This window comes from Leuciscus leuciscus (assembly GCF_965113295.1).
Source record: "Leuciscus leuciscus genome assembly, chromosome: 13".
Lineage (NCBI taxonomy): Eukaryota > Metazoa > Chordata > Actinopteri > Cypriniformes > Leuciscidae > Leuciscus > Leuciscus leuciscus.
In genome coordinates, this window is record NC_138737.1 from 35,234,750 (window position 1) to 35,262,661 (window position 27,912).

General features: G+C 37.4%; 1 protein-coding gene across 2 annotated transcripts; it reads right to left on the bottom strand.

Moving 5' to 3' along the window:
- Nucleotides 1–1,571: 1,571 nt before the first annotated feature.
- On the bottom strand, nucleotides 1,572–24,585 carry kansl3 (KAT8 regulatory NSL complex subunit 3). 2 transcript variants are annotated; one of them, XM_082188652.1, is made up of 20 exons: nucleotides 24,258–24,585; nucleotides 22,811–23,096; nucleotides 17,867–18,037; nucleotides 17,548–17,638; nucleotides 16,170–16,355; nucleotides 15,950–16,081; nucleotides 15,690–15,806; nucleotides 15,407–15,505; nucleotides 14,855–14,926; nucleotides 14,698–14,772; nucleotides 14,416–14,573; nucleotides 14,270–14,333; nucleotides 13,837–14,025; nucleotides 13,214–13,370; nucleotides 8,390–8,467; nucleotides 6,609–6,785; nucleotides 5,085–5,172; nucleotides 4,341–4,468; nucleotides 2,459–2,547; nucleotides 1,572–2,346 (listed from the first exon to the last, which is right to left on the bottom strand). In XM_082188652.1, the coding sequence occupies exons 2-20, from the start codon at nucleotides 23,023–23,025 to the stop codon at nucleotides 2,098–2,100; spliced, it is 2,535 nt and encodes an 844-aa protein (XP_082044778.1). In that variant the 5' UTR covers nucleotides 23,026–23,096; nucleotides 24,258–24,585; the 3' UTR covers nucleotides 1,572–2,097. The 2 variants fall into 2 exon arrangements, with proteins under 2 accessions (XP_082044778.1, XP_082044779.1); XM_082188653.1 differs by lacking the exon at nucleotides 8,390–8,467 and having other exon boundaries at nucleotides 24,258–24,584.
- Nucleotides 24,586–27,912: the final 3,327 nt, after the last annotated feature.

A 27,912-nucleotide genomic window follows, 5' to 3' on the forward strand; every position in this document is an offset into this window, starting at 1 on the left:
TTATTTTAGTGTTTATAGTCCATCACATTCCAAAACTTGATCAAACGATGGTCTAAATGGCCACGGACCTCAGAAATGTGTGTGTGCTGCATAATAGAAATGCAAAATAATAAATGTTAAAATAAATGTTTTTACATTACATTCATTCATTAATTATCATTTTTAATCTTTTCATGTTGTGTATAATAAACCCTTTTGTGAACAACAATCGAGGGCCACATAAAGCAGTGTGTGTGTGGGTGTGTGACTGCATTGTGATGAGGTGTCAGCTGGGAGCGCTAACGTTCGTGTTGAATAATGAGTGTATGGAAAGAGATCCTATAGCGTACAATCAGGGTTTCTGCAGGTTTTATGAAGGTTAATTCATTTAAGACCTGTTAAAGACCAAGTAAAGAAAATTCAAGGAATAAATTGAAGGGAACACAATATGATCTCTAAATGTAAATGTCTATGGAGAAACACAATGAGTTGTATTAGCAACACTTCAGAGATCTCTTCAACAGATTACTTCCAACAGATATCCATTACTTTTCAATTCTTTACACTCACAGCTTGAACTGCTCTGCTATCAAACAGTAAAATATGGAAATAACTTCTACTCTATCTTCTGATTGCAGTGCAGAAACTGATGTTCTTCCTCAGTATTTTTGTCTTGTTTTCCAGTACAAATGTCTCAAGTGTCAATGGAGGGACCGAAAGCTCTCAGATTTCATTATAAAGATCTGAAGATGAACTGAAGTGTTACGTGTTAAGAATGACATGAGGGTGAGTAAATAATGACAGCAGTTTTATTTTGGGGTGAACTATCCCTTTAAATTCAAGACACATTTAATTGAAATGCAAAACGACAAATTATTCAAGTCTTGTTTTCTGTGAAATTGATCAAAATGAAGTGAGTTTATGATTAAAACTAACTAACCTGCCAAACGGGCTCAAAATCAACTTAATTCAAAGGGAAGTTTTTATTTTTAAAAAATTGACAAAATTAATTTTTCAAGACTTAATATAATATTAGTATTGGACAACAGCACAAAAATACTGAGGAAGATATTCACTTTTTGCAATGCATGCAAAATAAGACGTTAAGCCCCACAGAAACCCTGACAATATACTGGATACTAGATACTACTAAAATAGTGATTAAGTATGCACAAACTTAGTGTGCATATTTAATTCAGCGAGTATCCATAAATACTTTTTTGCAATCTGATTATAAAAAATTTAAAAAAGCCTTAAATCTTGTCCATCAGATAAATTAGTGGCTCTCAAAATCAGAATCCTGCTTTATGCACAGCAGACACTGCCTAACATTAAAATAAATTATACAATTTACAGAACATTTGCATACTATATATTCTCTATACAGTCTACACCCTGCAGAAATAATCCCAGTATTGCTTTTGACCATACAATTATGGATTAATAATCCATAATTTGCTTTTTTTTATTATTTATTTAATTTGCACTGCATTTAAATAACTTCAGCAAACAATAGAGAACATTAATGCATGCAATTTGGGAGGAGATGAAAACAGAAAACAATAATAATGACACAAAGAAGAGGTAGGAAATACTTTGCTGTCGGGGATTTAATGAATGTCTTTGTGAGTAGAGCAAGCATTATGATTTACATAAACCTCATCCAACAGAACAAAAAACAGAAATGAGAAAAGCAAACAGAAAACTGAAACATAAAACAACAGTGAGACGGTCACATTAAGCACACTGAATGAAGCTGGTGATGTGGGGATTTATCACAGCTGTCATAGACATATTTTGGTCCTTTGTGCATAACAGCAGTTTGAGTTAAAGGTCAACCCCTAGAACGCACTCAAATTAACAACTTGTATAAAAGTACATTAGTTTGCAAAGAGGAACTTAATCAAACCCAATAATTGTAGAAGATCACCCAAATAAATCTTTTTACATGCATAAAAAAAAGTGCAAATCTACACAAATGTTTGTTTATGGTACATATTTACATGCTCAGCTGGATGTTTATTGCTCTTTCGGAACATTTACCTGTCCGACACCTTTTTTCTGCTAATCCTTTTCATGGATTTGACCTTTGACCTTACTGCTACTCTAGTCAGCTACTCATCGCGGACGCCTCTGTTTGGAGCGCTGTGTCATCAGTGGCGACGAGGACGTACCCGTGCTCTGACTGGAGACGTGGGCCAGTCCCGGCAGGCTATTGGCTAGTTTGGCCAGGCCGCCGTTGGTGAGGAGCTGGTGTATCGCTGTGGTTTTGGTAGACACGACCGGCACCGCGCGCACTAGCGTCCCGCTTCCCGAGCTGAGAGAGCTCAACACCTGCCCCTGACACTGGGGCTTCCCTCCTGACACCTGGACAACACCACAAGAGGGAATCATACAAGCATGTTTATTAGATGATTTATAGTGATTTTAGACAAAGACGTGCGTTTCAGAAGCATATGCTGTGTGACTGGGCCGGCACCTGTGTGGTGGAGGGAACGCCTGGGGATTTGGTGTTGATCTCCTGCAGACTGAGGCTGAGGCCCTGAAGCAGACTACTGGCAGAGGGACCTAACACACACACACACACACACACACACACACACACACAGTCAAAAAGGATTCAAACTAGAGTTACTTTTCTCAGCAATTTTTTCCATTTAGTCTAAAGGTCTGCTCACACAAAGGACGATAACTATAACAAGAATGATAAAGATTTAGTTCCAAAAATCGTTCTAAATAGAATGGCAGAATCCACACCACAACTATAACAATAACGGCACAGAGAAACAATGTTGTTGGAATCAGACATAAACAGCTATTCAGAATCCGTCACGCTTAAAAGCAGTGGTTTAACTTGTGTGGAAATCAGTAAAAAAATAAAAATAAAAAAAAGACAGAAAACAGCCGTTGCAATGGCATTCAAATACGTCAATAGCGGTGGTGATTTTATACAATTATTTTATTTACAAATGTTATGTTTGTAATTTTTTTTATTGTTAGACAATTTAAATGATTAAATATTCAGAAACGAGTGCAGTTGTTTAACTTTTAGTAGACAACAGATCAAAAAAATGTTTTAAAAACTATTATTTTTGAACTGAATGCAGATTCACTTTTTTCCTCTGCAGAACAAAATGAATAGACCTAAACTAGGAAATCACCAAAACACATTACGGACTCTGATTTGATTACATTTAGTGTTAGTGGCAATGGATAATAATATATAATGTATTATGTACTGGCACAGCACACATAAAGAAACTAAAGTTAACATACTGCGGTAACGCACTTTTTTGGTTTAGAATGTTTATATATTAACCATTTTTTGCACATATACAGCATAACCTACATAGATACATTCACTATATTTGTTAATTTTTTTTTATACAAAATAATTAGATTTTTCATCCCATGCACATTGTGCAGGTTGTGAACATCAAGTAAAAAGACGGCAGAAAATGTACCCTTTTAAGAGAAACGCTCTGATTGGGGGATTTAAACTCTTGACATCTGGCAACCCCATGTATAAACAGTAGTGGAGAATTGTAAAAAAAAAACACAAAAAAAACACTGTATATAATATTTCTTCTCCCCTTTTTTGGTTGAATATATATATAGATTTTGAATTTGTTTTTTTTTAACTGCATTTTAGTGTCACCTTTTTGGTCAACAATATTGCATGTTGATATAGTCACAGTCAGTGTTCAATAATGTTGATGTCTCGTCTTAGTCTTGGACAAAAAAGGTAATCAAACATTTGTGTCAGTTTTCATTAACAAAATTAACACTCATTTTTATTAAACAAAGAGCTTGCAGAAGACTGTGATCATTTACACTTAGCATTAACATGTGACCTGTATCCGGATGTTGTCCACATACACACTGAACTTTGCATAGGGGTCATTTTTCCATGACAGATCTGCGGCCGGTTGCATAAACATAGCCATAATGTTAAGACAGTGTCTTAAGTTCTAGTATGACCTACTAGCAGATAGTCAGGGGCAGTCAGTCTTAGTTTTCGGTATCAAAGTAAGCTTATCTACGTTTTTATGTAACTGATTTAAAAAAGCTATGAACCGTCTTAAAGAAAATAAATTGATGTCTAACTTGTAAGACTAGTCTTAGAGGTTTATGCAACCGGCCCCTGGGCTGCGCATCGTAAGACTTAGGCTTATGATGCTTTTGGGAAACGCAGCCCACATAAGTTATCCAGGTAGACAAGCCACTTAATGTTGCCAAGTGTAAACACACGGTGCCCTGATTGGCTGATGATCCAATCTGCTTCATCGGGTCACGGTGATCGCATGTTAAAGCCAAGTGTGAACGCAGCCTCTGTTGGCAGAATTTGAAGGTGGTGGTACCTTGAGCAGTGGCGGGGGCCTGAGCCTGGACAGGAGAGGAAGAACCCGACATCACGCTGCCCTGAAGGCTGTGAAATGACCCCTCACTGGAACCCAAAACTCCAGACACATCTGCCAAACCTCCTGACCTAAAAGAGCCGAGGATACCAGATCAGAATCAAGCCACCATAAACACAGATGCTGACATGAACTGACAAAAAGAAAAAAGAAAAAAAAGAAACCAATCACATTCTACACTTGTGTAGCTTTTTTTTATTAATTATTTCCCACACGTTTACCAGGTTGGAAAGTGGAAACATACAAAATATAGTCCAGATGCAGTGTAATGAAGTCATGCAAGTGGGGGGCCATTATCTGATCTGATACAGCATGATATTGCATAAATCATGCAAATGTTGCAATCTCAACCGTTGGGCACGGTTGCAATCTCATCACACAAGAACAGAAGTAGAACTTATTTCTTAAAGATTAAAGGCCTGTCCATACGAAGTAAAGAAAATAGTGCAAAAATGTGGTTCGTTTGAATGAATGCATATTAATGCATTTGTTCAGAATGACATGAAAACAAATTTGTGGTTTTAATCTCTTCTCAATTACACTGCGAATAAAGCTGAGTACCCAGAAAGACTCACGCTTTTGGTCACATGCCCAAAGCCACTGCACTGTTTTTGAACAGTCATGTTTGTATGAACAGGCTTTTTTATCTCTTCTGTACAATTTATCTGGTGTGTTAGATAAAGGTACCTTTGTGCACTGAGAAGCTCAGACAGCTCTTTGGCCCCCGATACCGTCTGGCCCACTGTGAGTCCGAGGGGTTTTCCTGACAAACCCACTGCACAGAAAAACAGGAATACAAGCGTCAACACCGTGAGGTGGCCTAAGACACCTTTTTCAAATTTTACCTGGGATTATGTAGGCTATTACGAGATTTAATTATATAATGGCTTTACTGGAGAAGTACACTTACATTCAAAACTATGGGGTCAGTATGTTGTTTTTGAAAAATGAATAACTTTATTCAGCAAGCATGCATTAAATTGATCAAAAGCGACAGTAAAGACATACGTTGCAAAATACTTGTATTTCAAATAAATGTTGTTCTTTTGAACTTTCTATTCCTTTCAAAAATCCTGGGGAAAAAAGCTTTGATCACAGGACCAAATTAAATTTAAATATATATTTATTGAAAACAGTTATTTTAAATTGTAATAATATTTCAAAATATTACTGTTTTCACTGAATTTATCAAATTAATGCAGCCTTAGTGAGCATAAAATCTCCCCAAACCCCAAACTTTTGAACGGTTGTGTGTCACTGCATCAACCAGCCCAACTAATACAAGTTACTGCTTTAGCATGTTGTGTGGATCTGATATCTAAACCTAGCTTATACAAGCATCAATGAATAACTCTTTCCCCGCCATTGACGGACATGTCCAGCTTTCCGTGTTTTCACTGTTATACGGTAGGAGGCGCTATCAGGCATCTTCTGAAAGAGTCCTGAATCTTTGATGGAAAGCTCGATCTACTCCATCTGTGTTTTGATCTGACGTAGTCTTTGACAAAAACAAGGTTCTGTGTATACGTGGAAACTTACAAAATATAGTCCAAATGCGGTGTAATGAAGTTATGCAAGTGTGGGGACATTATCTGATACAACATGATATTGCATAAATCATACAAATTTCACAAAAACACAGATCTAAAGCTAACCGTTGGGCAGGGTTGAATGCAATCTCATCACACAAGTAGAACTTGTTTCTTCAAGATTAAAAGCCTGTCCATATAAAGTTGAAAAAAATGCAACAACAACAACAAAATAAGTGCAACATTTTTGTTAATTTGAATGAATTACTTTGAATGAATATTAATGCATTTGTTCAGAATGACATGAACATTCACATGCCATTAATGCAACAGCTTTAAGAAACTTACCAACATTCAAGTGTTGATAAGCTAGAATAAAACATGTATTTTTTGTTTAAAAGCAGAATGCCTTCTTCCTACAAGGCATGTTCAGATATTCGTTCATACAAAAATATATTCTGGGGGCCATGAAACTTTTGTGAAAATGATCAAAAATGTTGTTGTTTTTTAAATGCTAGCAGGGAAAGAGTTAAAGAAATGGCTGAACAACAGGCTCACTCACAAAGCAAATTAAAGTAATCTTTCTGGCTGAAAATTGCTTAAACGAAGACGTTCCTCCTTCCGCCTAAATGCATCAATATGTGGCACAGATTGTTTAATGAGCGGGTTGTGTTTTCACTACCTTCCTGAGCAGTGGAGCCAGCGCTTCCTGACGCGTCTCCATGGGACACGATGGTCACTTTGATCTTGGCTCTTTTGGAGGCTTTGTTGGGAGTGGGACTGGGAGTTTGTCTTCTCTTGAGGTGGAGCCTCATGTCGTCTCGGTCCAAACCCTCCACCTGCTCACTGGGCACCGGCACTGAAACACATGATGCTGGGGGGTTAAGCTCCAACAGTCTCCTATCGTCTCAAGGTCACTCAGGGACTCACAAGGAGCCCATACAGTTAATATGAAGTGCTGCAGAGGTCTATGGGTACAGATTAAGACGCTTGCAATAGAGTCGGACCCAAAATTATTTCGGTTTGTGTGAAAGATGCTTTTTGACCTCAGGCGCACAGAAAGGAAACACACTCAAGACTGCTTGACAACAGGGGTAGGGGTGAGTACTAATAAATATGTAATTATAGTATGAAAATAATCTGTCCTTATTTGCAAAAGTGAACCGGAATTGATGATGTACAATTTAGCCATTACAGCATAATTTATTTCTCATTGCTATGGGGAAACAACAATGTTCACGTGAAATGATTCTGGTTTAATTACAATCAATGGATGATATATATTGACACTAACAAGGTTGCGATTTCAGTTGAGAAGCTTGTGGTGAGAAATCCATACAAGCAAGTGCAACTGAACACACACACACACACACACACACAAAAAAAGAAGAGTTTGGAAGAATAGCGTGGTAAAAATTGTAAAGCGGTAACAAATTAATTTAGTATGTAATCATGTAATTCTGCATCATCCTCAGTAGTGAGGCAAACTCTCTGCTTTTTAGTCTTATTAAAAAGCCAATAAGTTCAATCTAATTAAATCAAATTTTAGCCCAGTGCATGGAATCAATGCTATTAACGTGAAACATCAGCGTTACCCAGGTGATGCGTCGCTCATCGATTGAGCCTTGTAAAGTGGTGCTCAAAGTTCATTTCATTGTTTCATTCATGAATGAATCAGCATTTAAGCATATTAGTTTGATTAATGGTTTAATAATGACACAATCATAACGACGGCCCCTTGCCGCCACCTTCTGGCATAACAATGTAACTGCACTGACTGGCAGCCTGAGATTATGTTCAGTTTTAAAGCCTTGTAGGCTCTTTCATAAGTCAAAGTATCCTAATATGGATAATGTTTTATGCAAACTCAGATTTTAAAGGCCTATTAAAATGATGTATTAACATTAAAATAAATATTTGTTATGCTTATTTATTTGATTCTCAATTAAAACAACAATTGCGACATTACTGTAAATAATATAACCAAGGCAATCTGGGATCTCAAAGCTGTCAATACAAGTTCCACTTCCAACTTTACTCAGCACAGAAAAACTTGACCGATGCCAATAATTAATATAATATAATATAATATAATATAATATAATATAATATAATATAATATAATATAGGCCTAGGCAATGTATTGATCAAATAATACCTTAAATGTGTTAACGTGTGAAAAGGTAAACAATGCACCTACTCTGTTAGGGAAAACTATTTTAAAACATATTAAGCAGGGAAAAATGTACATTGATTTAAGATAGTGTCTGCCAGGAAGAACATACATTTGCAAGCAGTCGTTATTTGAAGCATTAACTATTGTGATTGCCTTTTGCAAACGCAAGCTGGTGAAACATTAAAAGGGACGTTTGTGATACAGACATGACAGATAACTTTAAAGAAAGACATGAAAGGGGCAGACAGACAAAAGAATGAAGGAAAAAGAGAGGGAGAGATACTCACCAAAGAGACATGAAGGGCTGCCAGGAGGAATGCTTTTCCTCACCAGCATATTATGTTTCATAAAAGCAGCAAACTGAGCTGTAGCGAACGGAAGACAAAGATGGAGAGAGTGAAGAAGGAAAGCACAGGGGATAGAAGAGACAGGAATCACACACAACATTACTGCAATGATGGGATCTGGGATTCTCCTCAAAACAAGGATGATGTGACTACATATTCCCAGATAGTTAACTGTGTAGACCTTGTCATTTAACATGCACAGGCATCAGCAGAACAGCTCAGGGTTAAAAGAGGCCCAATCAGGCTTAAACATGATTTAGTGTTCAAGTTATGCAGATACACATAAGACACGCTCTTCAAAAACAGCATGGAACAGAACACAGGGGTCATGAGACACATGTTTAACTACTGGGTCATTCCGTGTCAACTCAACCAGAGTTTCCCGGCTCAAATGTTAGAGGAGGGTCAAAATTGAACATTTCACCTGAGATTTGGAGCCAAATTAGAGGGGTGTAAAAATGACTTAAAGCATCATTATTTTATTTTTACACAGAGATTTTTTGTATTTTTACACTTTTTTTTTTTTGCCTGAAGTTTGGATGCCTGTTACTCAAGAAGTATTAAATATATCTTAATAATATTCTTTTAGATTCTGGTTCTTAAACTTTCCTTTTGGCATCTTCATTTTAAAGGCCCTCGATGGTTCAATCTCAGAGATATGGAGATCTTAATGTGGCTCCATGAGTAAATTGGTCAATTGTACACATTGTCAGTGGTCAAACACCAAATGTGGGTCACTTTGAAACACAGCAGAGACTTTTTTTCTAGGAATATCTAAAGAATGTTACATTTAGAAATGTATCTCTCTTTGTTTTCCTCTTCTATCAGCTCAATTGCATAGAACACACCTGTATGAGTGCCATAAATAATATTTTTCTAAAGTTATCATGACTGTTAGGGATGCACCGATCCACATTTTTTCACTTCCGATCCGATCCCGATACCTGAATTTGGATATCGGCCGATACCGATACTATTCCGATACCAGAGCTGTGTTTGCTTTAATATTATTATTATCATTATTGTTTATTTTATATGATGCTGAAATAAACTCCTCTCAACAGGCAAGTATGATATGTAGGCCTACATATTTATGCATGTATGGTAAGTATAAGGTCAGAAAAGGAAGTCAGAAAAACAGAAAATCCTGTTAACAGGAAAAATCCCATTCTGAAAACAAATATGCAACTGTAGGTCATGTCAATATTTATTACATTCCCAAAATGTCAAATACTTGAGTCTTGAAATAAGAAAAGTGCAAGTGTAAACATCTTACACACACACACACTATCTAAAGTGTGATCCTCGCTCCGATGCTGTAACTCTCTCGATGAATGCTCGATCAACATCAGCCATGTGCAAACAGACAAGCGGATTTCGCCTCAGACGCGCGTCAATTTCGCTTCAAACTTTTGCTTTTTACGAGCGTCAATTTCGCTCTGGGCGCGCGAATGGATTCAAAATATTCAAGCGTCCAACTAGACGCGGCAGACGCGAATTTGACGCGCTATTCGCGTTTGGTGTGAACGCACAGTAACGTGGTGCTTTTTTAAATGTTTGATTGCATTCGTTGTGTTGTACGACGCGTGGGAGCTTCAACGAGCTCTGAATTACGGCTTTGCAAACATTGCATTTTGCTGTCTTGCTCTGCGGTGTTTCCAGTGTGAAGAATTTCCACACAGCGGCCGCAAACTGCGGAATGGATTTCCTGAGCGGTGGCGTGTCTCATAACTCTGTGTCTCATTGAGCCGCGCCTCCGTTCAGGAAATCCATTCCGCAGTTTGCAGCCAGCTAGCAGACTAGCCGGCGGGAATCACTTTTGGAGTCATTTCAGCAGACAACGTTAAAGCGCAGACATGACTCAAGGATATCGGATATCTCCGCAGGTTGGATCGGGAAAATCCGATACGTGAATTACGTTGGTATCGGTCCCGATACCGATACTGGATCGGATCGGCCCCATCCCTAATGACTGTACATCTAAAAGTATTCAAGATCTTTATTTATAAATTTATAGATTATCATTAATAAACTTTTCTGTGGAATACTTCTTGAGTTTCAGGTAGGGATGTCCCGATCCGATCACGTGATCGGAAATCGCCGATCACGTGTTTTCAGACTCGATCGGAATCGGACGTTACCTCCCGATCAGGACTCGGATATATATGTATATATATTCTCATTATTTTTGAACACATCTATAGTTATGCGGTGGCACAGAGTTACGCCGGTTTCACACTGCACGCGAGCAGAGCGTAAGCAGCGCAGGAGCAGTGTGTATGGTGAGTAGGAGCAGGACACGCGCGTGTTGCTTTCACACTAGCAGCGTTTGTCACGCGCGGCTGAACCACGGCGTGTGTACAGACAGAGTACTCTATAATGGATAAGTTGGCATTGCTTTCTTTCGTTTTCAAATACATTTAAGAGAAAAGACTTGTCAAGAAGCTTATTTTATTAATAATTTCATTTATATAACTTATCATCTTTGTTTTTATTGTTCTGGCAACAAGTTTGTTTTTGGACATTTGTTTTCTTTTTAAATTGCTGCCTGTTGGTCATTTGATTGACTGTTTAAAACACAATAGATATCATCAATGCACTTTTTGGATAAAACTGCTGTGTATTTTGGCCATGATCAATGCATTGTCACTTTAATTCAGCGTAAGCGGCGCAGCAAAAATAGACTCTGCGCCGAAACGATCGCGGCACTGCTGCTCTGCTCTGCTACGCACTGCCGCGCCGCCTCTGCGTGCGGTGTGAATGCTCTAATCTGTTAACATGGGTGCCGAAAAAAATACGCGCTGCACGCTCTGCTAACGCATGCAGTGTAAAATCGGCGAGTGCAGTTCCTAAAAGCACATTACTGGCTTTGCAAACACTGTGGCACTTTTATATTTTACTTGTTTACATTCCTGCCGGGTATTTTAAGTTGAGGTGCTATTTGTTTATATATTAGACTTTTTTTTATATTTACTGTTGCACTAAAGTCCAAAAGTGAAGAATTTATGTTATTTATTACTTGATTGTTCAAGCTACCTCACAGAAGTGCTCTGTTTGTTAACAGAGTTGTTGAATGTTAAAATAAGGTGAATTAAATAAAAAATAAGGAACATCCTGGATCTGTTTTTTCGCTCTTCTTTATTCTTTTTTTATGTATTATAGAAGTATCGGATCGGGACTCGGTATCGGCAGATACTCAAAATCAAATTACTCGGACTCGGACTCGAGGGCAAAAAAACCTGATCGGGACATCCCTACTTTCAGGCATGCAAACTTGAGGCAAAAGTGCTTTTTGCCATTTTTGAACTGTCACCGTTGGCATATAGTCAAGTCAAGTCAAGTCAAGTTTATTTGTATAGCGCTTTTCACAATACAGATTGTATCAAAGCAGCTTCACAGTATTAAATTAAAATAATACAACAAAGTTTGTTTCAAGAGGAATTTATTGATTGATAAAATTAAATTAAATATCCCCAAAATATCCCCAACTGAGCAAGCCAAAAGGCAACAGTGGCAAGGAACCGAAAAACTTCATCAAGTGACCTAATGGTGTCCTAAAACTCCATCAGGTGACCTAATGGAGAAAAAAAACCTTGGGAGAACCCAGGCTCAGTCGGGGGCCAGTTCTCCTCTGGCATTTATGAGCTAGAGGCCGGATTGTAGTTTGAACTGTAGGATTATATGAATGCCTGGCTGAAGAGATGCGACTTTAATCTAGTTTTAAACTGGGAGAGCGAGTCTGAGCAACGAACAGTATCAGGAAGACTATTCCAGAGTTTTGGAGCCAAATGTGAGAATGCTCTCCCTCCTTTGGTGGTTCTGGATATCCTAGGTATGACCAAAAGCCTTGAATTTAGTGATCTTAAAGAGCGCGATGGATTATAGGGTGATAAAAGATCCGTTAAATAGACTGGAGCTAAGCCGTTTAGGGCTTTATAGGTCAGTAGCAATACCTTGTAATTAATACGGAACTTTATAGGTAACCAATGCAGTGATGATAAAATCGGTGTTATATGATCATATTTTCTTGATCTAGTAAGAACTCTAGCGGCGGCATTTTGGACTAACTGCAGCTTGTTTATTGAGGATGCAGGACAACCAGCTAGTAAAGCATTACAGTAATCCAGTCTCGAGGTCATGAATGCATGAACTAACTTTTCTGCATCAGAAACTGATAGCATATTACGTAGCTTAGCAATGTTTCTAAGGTGGAAAAATGCTGTTTTTGTAACATATGAAATATGATTTTCAAAAGACAGGTTGCAATCGAGTAAATAATGCCAGAAAGATTTCTCAAGTCAACAGATTCAACTAATGATCTACCAATCTCTGTGCAAAAATAAAATGATGATGCTGCCATCTTTCTAAAGTCATTTTTACACCGCTGTAAGTTGGCTCCAAATCTCAAGTGAAAAATGGTCATTTTGACCCTCTTCTACAAAACAGTCAATTATACTCAGTCAATATACATCCATGACATTTAATATTTTGGCTTTCATCACTATTTATCTTCGTCTTTCTACAGAAAAAAAATACTAACCATCTAAAAATTGAGCCGGGGAAGTTTCTGAAATGTTTGATGAGACACGGAATGACCCTGCTGGTTTTGTTACGAGTTATGTTACGTGCAGTTGTCTCCCACAAGGCATAAATAATCTTAGCATTATTAATAACACAGACAAAATGTGAAAAAGCATCCTGCATGTAAGCTTTCTAAGAGTTCTGGGGCCGAATCTGTGAACTTGCACCTGGAAAGATACACACCTTGTGCTTGCTTGTGTGTGAGCACCGTTCCTGAGCGCTGCATGTGGGTCTTCAGAAGCTGTGTGGCAGTAATGAGACTGGATTTCTGAGCTGGAGAAAGCCCGACAGTCTTGGGTTTGGGACTGGCTGTAGGACTACTGCAGACACTGGACATATCCTGGAGGGAAAACAATATTGATTTTCGATTAACTTAATTATCTACATGTTCTGATTGGTTTTAGCCATATTCTTATGCATTTAATTTTTCTATGTAGGTATAGATAAACCTTTTATATCTGCTGCTATAGAGTGCTGCACTGACGATGTATTTAAAGTTAGCATCACCCTGGTTCCCATGAGACAAAGCCAATACATTTTTTTCCATTGGCTTTAGATATTGGATCAATGTAGAACCGAAGTTCTGCGACTGACAAGATAATCTTCACAAATGAACGTGTATGTATTTAGAAGCCAATCGCCAGAAGCAAAAAGCTAAACGTAAGCTATAAACAAACTACACTACGGTCACGTGACTTCAATAAAATGTGAAAATATCTTAAGCTTGTGTTAACCACAGACCTTATTTCAGGCGTTCATATTTCAGCACTCTAAATCCTACATGTTTGAGCATTTTTTTGTCTTGCCTCTGAACCAGATGGGGAGATGGGTACCCTCACAGCAGGTGAAGAGGGTCGTGACCTCTCAAGGTCAAAGGGCAGCTCACGGCGTGGTTTCTTCTTCTTCTCGGCATCCAAATCTCGTGTTTCACCAGAGCCATGACCATGACTCTCAGCACGGGTCAAAACTCCTGTCAGAAAATCAACTATCTCATCCTAAAAAAAGGGGGGGAAAAAGATTATGGCTAAAGACTAAAGAGGTCACACAAGACAGAGCTTTATGCATTTATCAGAGCTAATGTTTAAGGTCAGCTTTCCCTAAAAATAGACTTTGTCTTGTGCTGGACTTTAGCCTCTCCCTGAATGTCTTAAGAAATCCCTCTCAAGGAAGTGATTTTAAGTCATGCTTCATTGACTTTGCCTTTAAATGATCACGATGTGAGGAACAAAAAGTACTGACTTGAATGCAGCGATCCACCATGGTCTGGGTCAGGCCTTCTGTCTTCATCTTAGTGGAGTTGATCCTGTAAACAAAGCCGAGTGTTTTCAACTAGTCTATACAGAGGGATTCCCCAGAAACACACGTGAACGTCTGAAGACACAAACCTCAAGTTGTCATCTGCCCCTCCGACAACTACCATGCTGTTATCAGCTCGAATCTTTTCCCTGAACTCCTCCATGTTCTCGGGACTGCACTGTAGTGCGTTCTGACCAACCACAAACAGCACAGGAGTCTTCATGTCCAACAGCGGATCATCCACATCCTGACAAACACAATACAAACATTACATCTCCGCCAGCCATTTTAAAAGTATCTGCTAATTGATTTCATGAAGCTCATCATGACAAAGAGCGGTTTACACTGAGTGAGAAACTGTTTCCTCTTACCCCTCGTGGCCCGCTGACAGTTTGCAGAGGGAAACCCAAACACACAACAGCAGTCATGTACTCCATAAGGGAAACCTGGACGCAAAAATAGACATCTATCATCAGTTCACAGCCGACCATAGACAAGAAATTAGAAAACTGTTGTTGAGAGACTTACATGACAAGAGATTAATGACCCCAAATTCCAGCCCACCAAGATGATTGGTTTATGGGGAAAGTGACTATGAACCTAGAGAGCAAATACATACAATTTACCTTCAAATATACTTTATTATCGGGAAAAAATAAAAATCTATTTTTGCCCTGTCATCACCATGAACATGATCATTTAACAGTACAAATGGCAAATGATAAACAAAAACTTGAAGCACTTTAGAAACTACACAAGATATTCTAATTTGATACTTCTTAATCTTTTTTTTTGAAATAATAAATAAAAAAAATCCTGAATCACACTTCACAAACTGTGGTATGTGTACAAATTATTTTCTGTGGTACTTGACACCATGCCACAAATAAATGCTCTCCATAGACATTTATGTGTACAAACAGTCAAGTAATATAAGAATACACCTTTAATTTCTTATAAGAACAAGATAATCACAAATTGCTAACATCATTTGGATTTACGGCTGTCAGATACAGAAAAATCGCATCCCTGATTTATCTTTTTCTGTAAAGCGAAAGTGGAAACAGTGTCGTTTCGTACCTCAATGACCTTTCCTCTGACTGTGCCGATCATGTGCTCTAAACACTGCGTGATTCCGATGTTGGCTCCACTGCCCACATGAACGTTTATGGGAATGACCTGAATCACAAAACAAACAGACACAAAATAGACTTTAAAAAGGGACTCTATAAATGCAAGAATTATCAATTTAATGTAATAGTTTATTCACGAAATGCCGTTACTCTCATTGTAACCAAGCCAACATCAGAAATGATTGTGGAGAACACTAAAATCAAAGTGGTTCGCTTATGATTTTGCATACCTTCCCTAGACAGGAGAGCTGAGATTGCCAGAATCTCATTCGCCGAGAGGTGGAGAAGGCAGGGTTGGTTGGCCCTGATGGAGCTAACAGGATCAGTGGAGATCCAGGAAGTTTACTCTGAAAATAAAAACATGAACACTCAGATTTGATTCAGACATGTTCTGTTAAAGACCTTATTATTAAAGAAATATTAACACGCACAAATCTCTCTCATTCTCGATAGGAATGAATAAACCAACAAAATAAAGCCTGGTACGTACTGGTTTGTTGTGTGAGAGTACACCCACAGCAGGGTCCCATGGGCGTTTAAGGAGAAGAGAAAGAGCTTCAGCCCCTGCAGCTCCTGTTTTTACAGAGGATGACAGCAGCATCCGGTCAATCAGGGATGGTACCTAAAAGAGAAGGATAAAAACAGTCTCCTGTAACCTCCACTCTTTATGGACTCTAAACACACAGTGGTATGATAATAAGATATCCCACCTTGCTTTTGAGTGTTTGCAGTACATCAAGGTAAGCCGCCAGCATAGCAAGACTCAAAGACTCCACAAGTGTGCTATGCAGCCACTGTGTCAGCTTTATATCCCAGCTGACACTGGACAGAGCGTGGCGTACCTTATGAGCACATTTATCCACAGCTATCCTGCGTAAGACAGGTTCATTACAGGCCTGTGGAGACCAGAGACACAGAGACTGAGAGAGAGCACAACCTGACAACTTTCACAGAACTATTTCCCTCTTATAGACTGTCACTAGACTAGATATGCATCATATAAAAGAGTAAACTGTCAAACTGGTGGGTTGTGTTGATTGGTTAGTGGACAGCAGGGAGAAAACACTGCTAAAATGCAAATAATTAAATCTAACAATATAATTATGATAAAAACAGACAGGGCTTATCTTTAAAAGGCAAACTCATCAATGATATAAAAGGTGACAAACACGTGACCCCTCTGGGGTCCAAATCTTTAATAAACAGCATCTCATGGATGTAAGTCCAAAACTTTAAAATATCAGCTTTAAAACGTGGAATAAAGAGGGAAAAGTCACTAAATTCTCTCTATATATTTTACAATAAAATTATAATACTAATATTTATGGTTATCCTAATTTATTTGCATTCAAATGTTAAACCAGGGCTTTTATTTTGGTGGAAATTCACAGAGAGACTGATTCTCATTGTTAAGTGACCCAACCTCACAGCACATGCAGAGAGGGAGTTCATGTGGAGCAGCAGAGCCGCTCAAAGTCACTGAAAACACCAGAATATGAACGGCCAATTTCAAAAACGTATCGTATTTACACAAATCACACAAATTACCAATTTTGGGATCAAACCGGTGATTTTTGTCGAAAGTTGACAAGTTTGCATCTCTGTGTGATTATGGTGCCTTTAGTCCAAACTGATGTTGTTCCAAACCTTTATGATTTTAATTTCTACAATGGAGAACAAAAGAAGATATTTTGAGAAATTTCTTTTTTTTTATACAATCAAAGTCAATGGTATCCAAAACTGTGTGGTTTCCAAAATGCTTAAAAATATCTTCTTTTATACTCTGCAGAAGACAGAAAATTACACAGGTTTGGAATGACATAAAGCTGAGTAAATGATGGAAGAATTTTAATTTTTGGGTGAACTACAATATCACTTTAAGAAACATTGGCATAAATTACTGCTCAGTGCTAAGCCTTGTGAGATAGATATATATATATTAATATATATATATATATATATATATATATATATATATATATATATATATATATGATACTACTGTGAGGATCTTTAAGAAACAGCATCTCATGGATTTGACTGATTAAAAACAGAGCTTGCAAGATAAACCCAGTTTTGAAAACTCACACCATCATTGGCCAGTCTGCCGAGTCTTTCTGCCTGTAGGGCTTTTAATACTTTATTGAAGAGCTTGTTCTGAGCCAACGACCAGCCAGCCCTAAAACAGAACAGAACGGAGCAAAAACAGTCGTATCAGCAATCTCTCAAACATGACCATGCCAAAAGAAAACCTTTTCTTTGAACATGGAAATCTCTTGCGACAGTCAGACCGTATAAAAACTAAAGAATTGGAGATCTGTGTTGCTGAAAGACCCTACAAAAATATGAACATCCTCCTTCTCAAACTTCTGTGATGTTGTAATTAACTGAGAGTAGTTTTTCTTACTTGTTGATGTGTTCTTCCCAATCATCGGGAGGAGGTGGTCCATCAGCGACGGTTCGTGCAAACAGAACGTGACGTTCACATTCGTTCATCACACTGCGAGCTTTCTGATTGTCATAGAGAGGCATCGGAGTGGGTTTGACCGTCTCTACATCAATGGAAATGTCCGAATCACTGTAGTGGACAACATCACAACCAATTATACATTTTATGACGTGATATAGAGGTCTTCTCGGGTCCTAAAAACTGTACCCGACCCGAATCGACCCGAATCACTACTTACCCGAACCCGACGTGCATAAATTAATTTTTTTTAGAGAAAAACCCGACCCGAGACAGACCCGATAAAATTAGACCCGAGTCCGACCCGACCTGACGCCATTTCCTTTAGAACCTGACTGGACCCGAACGTAAACGGCATTTACATTGTGCACAGCCTGCAGCCCTGCGTTTCTTAAAAATGCACTTAACATAGACGCGCAAGTAGGCCTACGCGGTGGAGTGCTGAAATCACGGTCGGTAACCCATTACATCCTATAAAATTTGGCATAATGTTATTTACCGGACCATACGATGATTAACATTAGAACCACCACAGGGTAAAATTTACCGATGGCTGTTTTTCAAATGTAGCCTATAACAGATTTTCAATAAAATATCCAAAGTCTCCCAGTCATTGACTTTTACAAAAATTTTGTTATTTAGCCTACAATCCCGTTGTTAAAAAGTTGTTTAGATAAAACCAGATTAAAAACAAGGCATTAGAACCGCCATAGCAGGTCAAATACCATGTAGGCATATGTCTTTATTTTTGCAACTTTTCTTTATTTGAGCAACGTGTCTGCTTACTGTAAACAGTCACACAACGCACGTTCAAAATAAAATGTTTTAGCCTACTCATAAATGTTCAAACTTTGGATTATTTATTAAAACAATTTTTGCAATTTTTATCGTTTATTGTTTGCTGCTATTTATTCAAGTCTGCCAGTTTCCTGAAGAAAATTCCGATCTTTAATGTAGCCTAATGAATAAAAAAAAAAATCTGATTACCCCAAGTTTATTGGGGTTGTTCACTTATTGAAATTATAAATTATATAACTAAGCAAATTAATAACTGAGTAAATAAATGCGGAGGCAACCGTGCTTAGCCCATTGCACGTAGAAGCGCGGATTCGCTCTCTCACTTAGAAAAAGTGAGAGAACGGTGTCATAGAGTTGTTTTAAATAATGCAATTTTGTTGAATGCCCAACATAATTTGGGTCTTCTCGGGTCTATTTGGAATAAGCATTTTTATTTTAAATTACCCGAGACCCGAGGCCACTAATACCGAACCCGACCCGTGTCCGAGACATTCGTCTGAGTTTTGGACCCGAAACCGCTCGGGTCTCGGGTCGGACCTCGGGTTTTCGGATCCAAGTAGACCCGTGAAGACCTCTACGTGATATACGTTTACTGATAAATAGGTAACTAGCTTTGAAATGTCTAGGGCCTTATGATTCAGTAAAACCTCTATTGTGCAGCACCTCGTTTTGCTCAAAAACAAAATGATTTTTTTTAGGACTGTCACCAACGATTATTTTGGCAATCGAGTAATAGGTCGATTATTTTGACGATTACTCAAGTAATCAGATTTTTTTTTGTAGTAATAAAAATAGACCCAAGCAAACAATGGCCTTTAAAACGACTACTATAAAATACATATATTATATTAGGGCTGGGTATTGACACAAATTTCACAATTCGATTCGATTTCAATTCACAAGCTTGAAATTCGATTCGATTCAATATTGATTATTTTGGATATCAGGTACAATATATGGCAAACTTCAAATCTTTTAACAAATCTCTTAACTAATGCTGTAAACTATGGGAGTCAGTTGTAGCCTATGGGCTTCATTAGCCAACTATAATATTGAAGGTAAAAATTAACTGATTTGTATAAACTTAAATTACACTTTTATTTATTTTTATAATAATAAAGTTATATGAAATGTAAACATTTAAATGGTGGCTGTCATAAAAAACTTTCTAGATTTATTCAAACATGCATTAAATATTGAAGAACATTAAATTATAATGAATATGTAATATGGTGCATATATTTAACAAAATGTTCCTCTCTACAGTTCATTTTTCTTGCTGACTGACGAGTTTATGGTCACTGGATATGTTTTTTCTGAGGTAAATGTGACGTTACATGACATTGTTTACTTCTAACGTCTTTCCACGGTTGAAACACCGATTGAGCGATTCCATGTCACATGATACGGACTTCGATAAGTTGTACTCTATCGTTTAACACACTTTCAGGTGCTCATTCGTGTTTATTTCTCGCTGTAACTGGTATTATTAAGGCGGAAGAGAAGGTCATGTGCGCTCCAGTCCGCGCTGCTGCTTCTCTTGAGCTGAGCCAGAGCGACCTCACGCCACAGGGCCAAAACTGTATTTATGTTTTTGAATTTTGAAGAAAATGGACGTAATTTGAAATCTGAGACTTTTTCATATCAATAATAACAAAGCACAAAGATTATTGCGATTTATTGGATGGGATGCGCGCAAAAATGTTCCATTCATTAATCAACTGAAAACAGGATGACTAATCGATTCTTGGGATTTAAGAATCGATATCGGTTCGTAAAAATGAGAATTGATTAAAATCGAGAAATCTATATTTTTTACCCAGCCCTATATTATATGACATATTGAAGCATTCTCCTGTGTTGGCGTAGGTTTATATCTTCTTTACATTAAAACTTTGATGAAATGGCGCATATTGCGTTTCCAGATTTATGTTATAACAAAGCGACCCAAACTCACAGCACACAGACACGGAGTGTGAGACGCGCTTCACTTGTGTAAATGATAACAGTTCATGTGGAGCAGCATTTACTGTGAACGGAGCCGCTCCGAGACACACGTACACGCATGCAAATAATTAAAGCACATATATATTAAACCCACAGGGCATAGAATTATTGAACTGAATCGCAGTCTTAGTGAAATCACATTAAAACTATACTCTAGAATAGTTTTTAAAAGGTTTTAAGACATTAAGCAGCCTCACGTCCGTGGAATTAAAACTTCCAGGATTTTGCCAGTTCATTGACATGAGTAAATTGCAATCGAGGTTCTTTTAAAAATAGAGTACTCGAATTTAATCGAGGAATTGTGACAGCCCTAGATTAAAATAAAAAGAAAAGTTTTAATTATATTTTAAAATATTCATGAAATAGTTTTATGCCTTAATTTGATTACAACTATTTCTGGAAAAATGATAATAACAGAAAAACTGAATTTCAGAAAAAAAAATAATAATTTGCCCGAAATGTCTAAATAATAATGGGGGACAATCTGCAGCACAGTTGATGTCACTGTCACAAACCAGTGATGTAACATTTGTTTCAGGCAATCCGATCACAAGCGGACAGTGCTAAACCATTAACAGTCACATTTGAACTCAAGAAGAAATAGGCTATCTGAGACGTACCCGTAACGGATGTCAATTCCAGTGTAAACAAGGTAAAAGAGACCGTGCTTCTGACTAGGGATGTGCAAGACTAGTCGACTAAACGGTACAGCTGCTACTAGTCGACACTGACACAAGATTTTATCGTTCAAATTACTGTCGTTTAATGATATGGTGAAGAGCAGGGCACGAGCCATCAAGCTTTGTACTCTTTGTACACATATATACACTCTTTAATAGACGTATTCATGTTTGAACAATTTAAACAACGTATTATTCAATGCATTACTTATATATAATTATATATTAAGTTGTTAAAGCAAGTGGTAAAATATTTAACCATGTACTTATATTAAAATCGCATACATTTTAAATTAAAACTTAAAATTGACAAAAACAGCACTCATGCCCTTTCTTTTGCATAATTTAAATCTTTATACAATAAATATTGCATGTCACAAAGAACTTGTTTTTCCACCTCCACGAATGAGACGAGTGTTGTTCATTATGTCGCCTTGTTGAAGTAAATTGTAGTTTTCCTTGATTTACCCCGGTCTTGAAGTAAAAAGATGACTGTGAAAAATAGTAGTATTTAATTAAATTTATGGTGAGATTACTACATTTTATTTAATTAAACGCATTTATGGTGAGATTACTACATTTTATTTAATTAAACGCATTTATGCATTTGAAATTACTACATTTTCAGGTCAATCTGTGTTCATTTTGACCACAAAACATGCTCTGTCACTTTAATTCAGCTTTTGCAGCACAGCAAAAATAGACTCGGTGCGGAGACGATCGCTGTGAAAGCTCTAACCTGTTAACATGGGTACGGAAAAAAAATACGCACCACATAACGCACTGCAAATGGAGTATGTGTGAAACGGGAGTGACGACAGCGGAAGACGAGAGAAGACCAGGCTTGGGACATTTAAGTTGGGACATTAAGTCAGCTATGAAGCACCTGCCGTTTAGTTTAATTTGATTTATTTTAAAACTTCAGTTTACCGTTCACCGGTTCCCCATTCTTCCATGTGCCTTGAACTTTGTTACATTTATATTTAAAGGACGGAGAGCACAGAAATGACCAAAAGACAATCGAGAGATGCGGGAGTAATTTATAAAACATGAAATGTTTTATGTAAGCTGTGCCATTTCAAACTGGCACAACTCCACTAGAGCCATGCGTAACCATATTCAGGACTCGCAAGCAAATGCCCATCATGTATTTACTCTGAAAAAAATAACTCAATAATTCACCAAGTGTGCGGCGTTCAGCTGCATTTATTATGGGATCTGACTGTTTGATTCATAGATTAAGTGCTCAAATGGATCATATATAAACACAAGTCTTTAAAGGGTTTCTTACTTTTAGACTAGTCGACGTCTCGGTTACAAAACTTCAGTTTAAACGACTTTCAAATTAGTCGCTGCGCACATCCCTACTTCTGGCAATCTTCTAGAAGAGAATACTCACACAGAGGGCTCGGGTTGCCGTCGAGGCGTGACGAACAGCATGCGGGTGGGCCGGGCACTGCTGGCATCCGGGTGGGCGTTCCAGGGTTTGGCATAGCTGTGGTCGAGGAACACGAGGTCCAACTCGCGCTCATGAACCGACAGCTGGAAGAGCAGGGACGTTCCCATCCTTCGGGCCGACGTCTGGAAGTCTCTCTCTCCTCCAGGGCGGAACATGGTCCTCTAGCCCCACACGGAGGCTCTGCGGTTCCCGCAAAAAAGGGACGCTTGCACCGTAAACATGAACCCTAGAATTAAACAACCTATCAGTATCAAGCATGCTGATAAACAGAACACTTGGGTCATTCCGTGTCAACTCAACCAGAGGTCCCCGGATGAAAACATTTATTTAGATTTTTTTTCTCTAGTGAAAGAAATACATAAATAAAGATGGAAGCCAAAAAAAAATTATGTCATGAATGTAATTTTCACCTGAGAATTTAGAGCCAAATCACAGCGGGGTAAAATGACTTTAGAAACATAGCATTGCAGCATTATTTTATTTTTTACAGACATTGGTAGGTCTATTAGTAAAATCTGTTTATTTTAGCAATCTTTGTTGCATTATATGCCAACGGTGACAGTTAAAAATGGGGAAAGGCACCTTTTTTTGCCCCAAGTGTGTATGTCTGTAACTCAAAAATGATTAGGCTAAATATGTCTTAATATCCTCTTAGATTTTGGTTTTTAATTTTTCTTTAAATATCATTTTGACCCCCTCGACAAAATAGTGAATTACTCCGTCAATATACATTCATGACATTTATTATTTTGGCTTTCATGACTATTTATGTTTGTCTTTCTTCGAGAAAATAAATCTTAAAATCAAAAATGAGACGAGAAAGTTTCCGAAATTAATGGAATGACCAATTTGCACTCAAGTGATGCTGTTAGTGAAATCTGAACTTTATCAAATGACAATGTATTAACAATGAAGAAAACTATTATCATGTCAAATGTTGTAGGTTATACAATTTGTAGGGGACCCTGCCTCTTAACGTCAAGAAAGCCTCATAAGCTGTTGCAACCACTAAAAATGCTGCAAATATATACAACATACGGAGGAGGACGGTGTTGCAGTGCTTAGCTTAGTTAAATTACGTTAAATGTTCATTTAATGTAACAGTTTCAGTTGGTGGCTGACGCGCGAGCATGAGTGGCAACGCCAGTCGCGAATCTTCACGCATGGGCGTGTTTAGGGCCCGCGCCACACAGTCCGTCACATTCATGCCAGTTTGATACAGTTGAGCTTTTAAATCGCAATAATCTAACTAAAATATCCCCTGTGTTACTTGACCAATGAAGCAATACGTAGAAAACCCTCAAACGTTTACGTTTCGGCATTACGGTGTTATATTATGGTCTGGTAGGCTCTTAGCTTTGAGGCTAACTCAGTACACAATACTTACTGTCCGCTATCAGGCTCCTTTCATGTCATTTCGGTCCAAAGGACGATCTTCAGAATCTTCTGTAAATAATACTGAAGAACTTGGGATCATGAGACGAGGAAACAATCAACTCCAATCCACTCTATAAAGGTTTAGCTACAGACGACTGTCTTTTGTTGTACTACCGCGCCACAGCGGCTCAACGGAAAACCCGGACTGGAGTACAGTCGGCGTCAGTGTAGCTGTTGGGACTGCGAGAAACCCGGACTGGAGTGCAGTCGGCGTCAGTGTAGCTGTTGGGACTGCGAGAAACACGGACTGGAGTACAGTCGGCGTCAATGTAGCTGTTGAGACTACGAGAAACCCGGACTGAGAATCCTCTCCCGAAAAATAAAACTATAACATTCATTTCCCGAGTTATTTAGTAAAATATCTCCTAGTATAAATTGCATTTTTATTTATTGTTTATTTTTTATTAGAATTCTTCTTTCAGGCTCGTATTTCTGACAGTATAGCATAACATGTTCCACAGTTTCTTATTGCTTACAAAATTCACACCTTCCCATACTGTTTAGTCTTGTATGTCCAAATCTCATCCTTGATATTATTATCTCATCTCTCCTGTTTTTTCCTGCACTTCTCATCTCTCCCAGTTTCCTTTGAATTCTGTAAATCCATCAACCTTTCTTCTCCATATCCCATTGTTTTTGCCACCTTGCCTTCAACCTTTCCTCATTATGGCCCTCTTGGAAAAAAGAGAGGAGGAAAACGAAAAGCTTCGGATGGAAAGCAAGCTTTCTTTTCTGTGAAAGAAAGCAACAGAACTTAATCTGTTAAAAGTTAATCCAACTATACCCCATCCAGTAATAAAACTTTGGTTACTTTCAGACGCCACAGTAGATTTTACATTGTAAAAAAAAAAAAAAAAAAAACCTGTATAAGGAGTGTAATTCATGTAATGTGCAGACATATATTAATGAGTACCACAGCTGTGTTCAGATCTACACAGACACATTTAAGAGTAAAGACAATAAGATAGGAGTTGCTTTTACTGTTCCAGAGTTTCAGTTATCAATAAGGAAAAGGATCAGTGATGAGTTATCGGTTTATACAGGGGAAATCATTGCACTATTATTAGCAACACAGTGGATAGAGGAGATAAGAGGAGATCAGTTGTTTGTTCAGACTCAAGTTCATCAATTGGTTAGCTTACAATACAGTCATTTGGAAAGTAGACCAGACATTTTAATAGAAATACAGCAAACATTATACAGAAGTCAAATGATGGGACTTACAGTGATATTTTTATGGGTACTACCCACACATATTGGTATCCAAGGAAATGAAATGGCAGATAAGGCAGCAAAAGAAGCCATAAAAAACAACGACATTAACATAAGTGTTAGTATAAGTAAGAATGAAATCAAGAGTATTATTAAAGTGTCTTGTGTTGGATGCTCTTGACTATGGCCTTGTAAATTAGCCCAATAATTCAGTGATAACTGTATCCTTCTCATTTCTAATGACATTTCCCCCATTTCTACCTGTAGTGCTATAATTGGTGTAGTTTTTATAGCTTCTGTACATAGTCTCAGTACCTGATGCTGTATACTGTCTAACTTTCTAAGAGACGTATCTGCTGCTGCTGATTATATTTATCACTTTCTTACATTTGTCCAATATTTTCTGGACATGCATCGCCCATGTAATTCTTTCGTCAAACCACAACCCTAAAAAACTTAAAATGTTTCTCTCTTTCCAGTTCTTGATTATATAATTTTACCTCACCTCCAATTATTTTCATTGTAAAAAACATTATCTTTGTCTTGTCAACTGAGAATTGAAAACCCCATCTATATGACCATTCTTCAACTATTGTAATAGCCTCCTGTAATTTTTTACAATAAAATCAATGTTCCTTCCCCTTTTCGAGATTTCCCCATCATCAGCAAAAAGTGAAAACCCATCCCATTCTCCAAATCCTCAAATATATAATTTATCATTATAGAAAATAACAAAGGACTCACTATACTTCCTTGTGGAGTTTTCGATCATAAACTTTTCTGAATAATGGTTTCCTATTCTAAGTTGTATTGCTCTCCCTAATAAAAAACCCTTGATCCATCTATACATTTGACCTTTAATACTTACCTAATTTGATTAACAGCCCTTCTCTCCACATCATGTCATATGCTTTCTCTATATCAAAGAAAACTGCCAGTACACTCTCTCTATTTATTCGTGCTTTTCTTATTTCGTGTTCTAGACACACAGCTGGATCCATGGTATTTTATGATATTTGGATAAGTATTTATTATTTATTGTCAAAGCAATTGGTCTATAATAACTCGATTTGTGCATTCTTTCCCTGGTTTGCGTATTGGAACTATATATTGGAACCGACCTACGCGCGCCTCTCAGGAAGTCCTGGACTTCACACTGCCACAGTGTTACCACTATAAACACCGCCTTTGAAGATGTTGGTGACCCTTGTTAAATAATTTTCCTAGTAAAAAAAAAGTATTCTGGTGCTTTGTTTTTGATATATTTTTCATATGGTACATATTATTACTATATGCTTCTTTTAGTACCGGTATATTTGGATTTCACAAAAATTTAGCTATTAATGATGAGCTATCCATTGGTTTAGCTAAAATGTTGGATGAGTAGGCTACTTTTCTTTATTTAAAATCGTGGTCTGGCATTTGTTTTCATTTTTGTGCCTGTATAGGGTCTGGGTCTGACTGACACTTAGATAACACTCATTTATTTGGGTCTAGAGACTCTAGTCCTATTTATGTAAATTAATTTCATACATATTTATGAAATCAATTATAGGCTATACCAATTCACAATAATTGTTTAAAAAAACATTTTTGTGGAAAAGTATATATAAAAAAAATTGTTTTCCCTAAGAGACCATTGACTAACTTGAAACAAAACATTTGCTTTTATAGTTATATTTATTTATTTATTTATTTATTTATTTATTTCAAGTTATATTTATTAATCTGCTATTAGCTACTAGTGTTACCACCTCATTTCCATGACACCGTGATGGTGCTAGATAGTAATTTCACAGTAGAGAATAATTACCACATTGGTATTTACAGTAAATGGTACTCATAAAATACGGTGGTACTTTTTGTTAGTGTGTGACTTAAAATCTGCTTTGGTGAATGAATAAATTAAACTTACTGATTATCTTGCTCTAGACATCCATGAAGCAACATATAAATGACTCTTCGCAGGATTAAGCCACTAAAACGACTATTAAATAAAAATAGGGAGGGACAGCGAAAGGTTACATAATTATTAAGATAGTAATATATTTAATATTAAGACTGTAAAAATTAGGCCAAACGGATCGCAGAAGAATAGGATGCAGGAGAAGAAAGTTCAACACTCTTATAAAAAAAACAAAATGAAACACAAATGTTCTGTTTATCTAATTTGTCATTTTTGCTTATTAGCATGGTTAAATTGAATCATCTAAGGTCAGCAGCAAAGACATTGGTTAATAAAGTGAGATTAAAGGGATGATGAAGTGAGAAATCAAATTTTCCTTGAGCTTTTGACATATAAGAGGTCATCATTATATTATACGAATATCCTGTAAGTTTCAGAACCTGAAACGTCCTTGTTAGTCCAATAAAAGCTTTTATTGACACCAGGC

Excerpts from the sequence above, each read along its gene's own strand:
- kansl3 (XM_082188652.1), bottom strand. The coding sequence starts at position 23,025 with ATGTTCCGCCCTGGAGGAGAGAGAGACTTCCAGACGTCGGCCCGAAGG. Across the intron at positions 18,038-22,810 it reads CGGCAACCCGAGCCCTCTGT|TGATTCGGACATTTCCATTG; the intron begins GTGAGTATTCTC and ends TGTCCACTACAG. Across the intron at positions 16,356-17,547 it reads GCAGACTGGCCAATGATGGT|GCCTGTAATGAACCTGTCTT; the intron begins GTGAGTTTTCAA and ends TGGTCTCCACAG.